Genomic DNA, 3,302 nt, shown 5'->3' on the forward strand with positions numbered 1-3,302 from the left:
CAGGCAAGGGTTAAACATTTTAGTGCAAAATAAACGTTTGGAAATCTGTCAATTTATCTCAATTAGACAAGACAAAAAGAAATGCAAAATAATCTGGCAAAATACACAATTTGAATCCTAAATAATGGGGAAGAGCATGTTAACATTTGAAATGCTTGATTTCATTTGGCAAACACATCTTACACGAGCATTTTGTAGAGCATAGACTCGACGAGCGGTTCAGATGGCGGTTAGACTCGAGACCCATCACCGCTTCCCTCAATGGTCGCACTCGCAGCAGAATACGGGTCTTCGGTTGAAGATGCTGCTGGGGGCTCCTCGCTTTCGGGGCTGTGAACATTAGCTAGCGCCGGCAGTGAAGAAATGTTCTGGCTAGCTGAGCTGTCCTAGTTGACGGACGGTGCCTTAGCAGACTAGTTGCTAACATTTACTAGCGTAAATTTTCTGCGTTCCTGATATCCTTCTGCCTTTTAAATTTCCGATTAGCGGAGCGCTAATCTTAGCTACTCCATGTTTGCATTTTTTGAGTTGTGTTGTAGCGCTATTGTGTTCACGCGACCCCTTGCCCAATTGCCCATATGGTTAATCCGGCCCTGGCCAGAATGAAGATATGTAATAATATTAGCTGTAGAATTTATTTTAATAGTAAATGTGACAATGAATCGTTTTCATAAAATTCATAATCCTTCATTATGGATGCTTTGACTAACCAGAATCCGTGTTGTGCCTATATAATGCAGCTGTGATCATTTTCTCTCTCACCACTGCCTATAATCTGCTATGATCCTTTTAACTCAAGTCAACATTTAATTTGTATTTTGTTATTTATTTGGCACCTGTGATATATTCATTTAAAATGTATGTCTTTAGTGTTTTTTCACAATTTTAAAATTGTTGCTAAGCATCTTTAAATACTTATTAGTAGAGACAGTAGAGACATAAGAAAAAGTATGCATAGAGAGAAGAAAGAAAAAACAGGAAAATGATCAAATATGGAGAATACATAAGATATTTTCTCATTCCAAACCAAACCATTGAGGAACCATTGATGTTTGCTTCAGTTGGACTCCCGAACACCTGTATTTCATCAACTGTGGGGATTCGCGTGCCCTTCTCTGTCGCAAGGCTCACGTCTGCTTCTCTACACTGGACCATAAACCCTGCGACCCAAGGGAGAAGGAACGCATTCAAAATGCAGGTGGCTCGGTGATGATCCAGAGGGTCAATGGGTCGCTGGCTGTTTCTCGTGCACTAGGTGATTATGACTACAAGTGTGTAGAGGGCAAGGGTCCCACAGAGCAGCTTGTGTCACCAGAGCCGGAAATATTCGAGATCGCTCGGTCAGAGGCGGAGGATGAGTTTGTGGTGCTGGCGTGTGATGGTATCTGGGATGTGATGAGCAATGAGGAGCTGTGTGCCTTTGTGCGATCGAGGCTGGAGGTGGCGGATGACCTGGAGAGAGTTTGCAACGAGGTGGTAGATACCTGTCTACACAAGGTATGGTTCCCTATATACCCCTTAAGGTTGCTTTTAATGCTATGGAGATTTGTTACCTTCAATTTTAGTTTAAATTAAGCTCATGTTGGTCCCTGATGTGAATGCTAACCTGCTATGTATGTGTTACAGCAAAACACTTTGCTTTACTTATTTAATTTGTGTGACACTTTTAGTGTGTTTTTGTGTGATTTTTTAGATCTTTCTCTTATTCTCCTTTCAGGGAAGTCGAGATAACATGAGTATTGTATTAGTCTGTTTGCCAAATGCACCCCAGGTGTCAGAGGAGGCGGTGAAGAAAGAAGCTGAGTTGGACAAGTACATTGAGTCGCGCGTGACTTTCATTAAGTTAATTCTCTTTCCTCTTTTATTAGGTTACTTTTTGTGATGGGTGTCAAGCTGTAAAAAAAGACTAAATAAATAATACATAATGAAATTATAGTAAATGACGGATGAGTGTTCTGTTTCACAACTTAAACTGTTACTGTGATATTGTGCTTCACTGTTATAACAGACAACGAAAACAAACCACGTTAAAACACAAGAATCAAGAACCCAACTAAAGAAAATACTGATCACAATAATGATGTTTGTTGAAACTTCTAGATTCTTTCAACATATATTGCAGTGTCAAAAGTGATGTTGATTCAATGAAGTTATCACTAACAAGTCAACGAGCTGAGAATGGGAACATTTTTCATTGGAAGCCCAAAATGTGATTGTTACACTACAATAAAAAGACTTAAAATCTGAAGTTGCACTTCGGCTTTATGTGACACTGTTGAAACTTCTATACCTATAGTTAATAAAATGACCTTATTTGATCTGCTTTTGAACATTACAAATAAAGTATGTGGTCTTGATTTTTGAAAAGGAATCTTTTTTCTGTCTCATTTGGACTCGGTCTTGACTTGGACTCGAACCTCTTTAGACTCTTTCGGTCTCAACAAGTCTTGGACTCAACAAAGGTGGACTTGAATACAGCGCGGTTGTACATTATTCTAGTCCTAGATGAAGGTTTGTGGGTCTCAGGTGGAGTACAGGTACACTCACAGCAAGCCATAGAAGAACCATTTTTGGTTCCACAAAGAACCATTCAGTCAAAGGTTCTTTAAAGAACCATCTCTTTCCTACCTTTTATAATCTGAAGAACGTTTTTGCTACTAAGAACCTTTGGTGAAACAGAAAGAACATTCTTTGTATGTTGAAGGTTCCTTATGGAACCATTTAGATAGAAACTGTTCTTCTCATCACAAATCATACATCCATTTATTTTTATATTAGGATTTCTCTATCATTGTGGTGCCATTACATTCCCGAATAATAAAAGCTGGCTGTATGATACTAGAGCAAGGGGTTTCATATCTTTTATGTAGATCTTTATTTGTAACTCCAATCTTCATGGAGATTCATATTAGAAAATAAATATGATGAGTTTGTGGTGATGTAAAACAGGATGTATCAAATATATTATTGATCTCCTCGCTTTATTCAGTTTTCTCTGTCTGTTCGAAGTCAGACGCACTAGCCTGACTGACTATTGATGGGGTTGAGAATGCATGATCAAGTACTCAAATATTGAAGAGAAAAGGGATAAAAATGTGCATCTCTTACAGATAACTCTGTTTGGGAGGTCTGAATATTTACTATCAGCACACTGAATGTGGTGTTTGCTGTCGTTGGCTGTGGCTGAGTAAGCGTCCAAATTGGAATGTCTCATATACAAAGAACAACGTTTATGGGATACTTGCTTGATTGAATTATTAGGGCAAATAATACACACATGGGTTAGTAATACAAGGCATTTG

The 3,302-nt window shown here is 38.6% G+C and overlaps 1 protein-coding gene across 1 annotated transcript; it reads left to right on the forward strand.

The window, feature by feature from the left end:
• Nucleotides 1-261: 261 nt before the first annotated feature.
• Nucleotides 262-1,882, forward strand: LOC306903881 (protein phosphatase 1B-like; the record flags this gene model as incomplete). The annotated part of the gene is made up of 3 exons (XM_079473421.1): nucleotides 262-332; nucleotides 1,062-1,497; nucleotides 1,718-1,882. 3 exons carry the CDS (start codon nucleotides 262-264, stop codon nucleotides 1,880-1,882), a joined length of 672 nt encoding a protein of 223 aa, XP_079329547.1.
• Nucleotides 1,883-3,302: the final 1,420 nt, after the last annotated feature.

Source organism: Barbatula barbatula (assembly GCF_947034865.1).
Source record: "Barbatula barbatula genome assembly, chromosome: 14".
Lineage (NCBI taxonomy): Eukaryota > Metazoa > Chordata > Actinopteri > Cypriniformes > Nemacheilidae > Barbatula > Barbatula barbatula.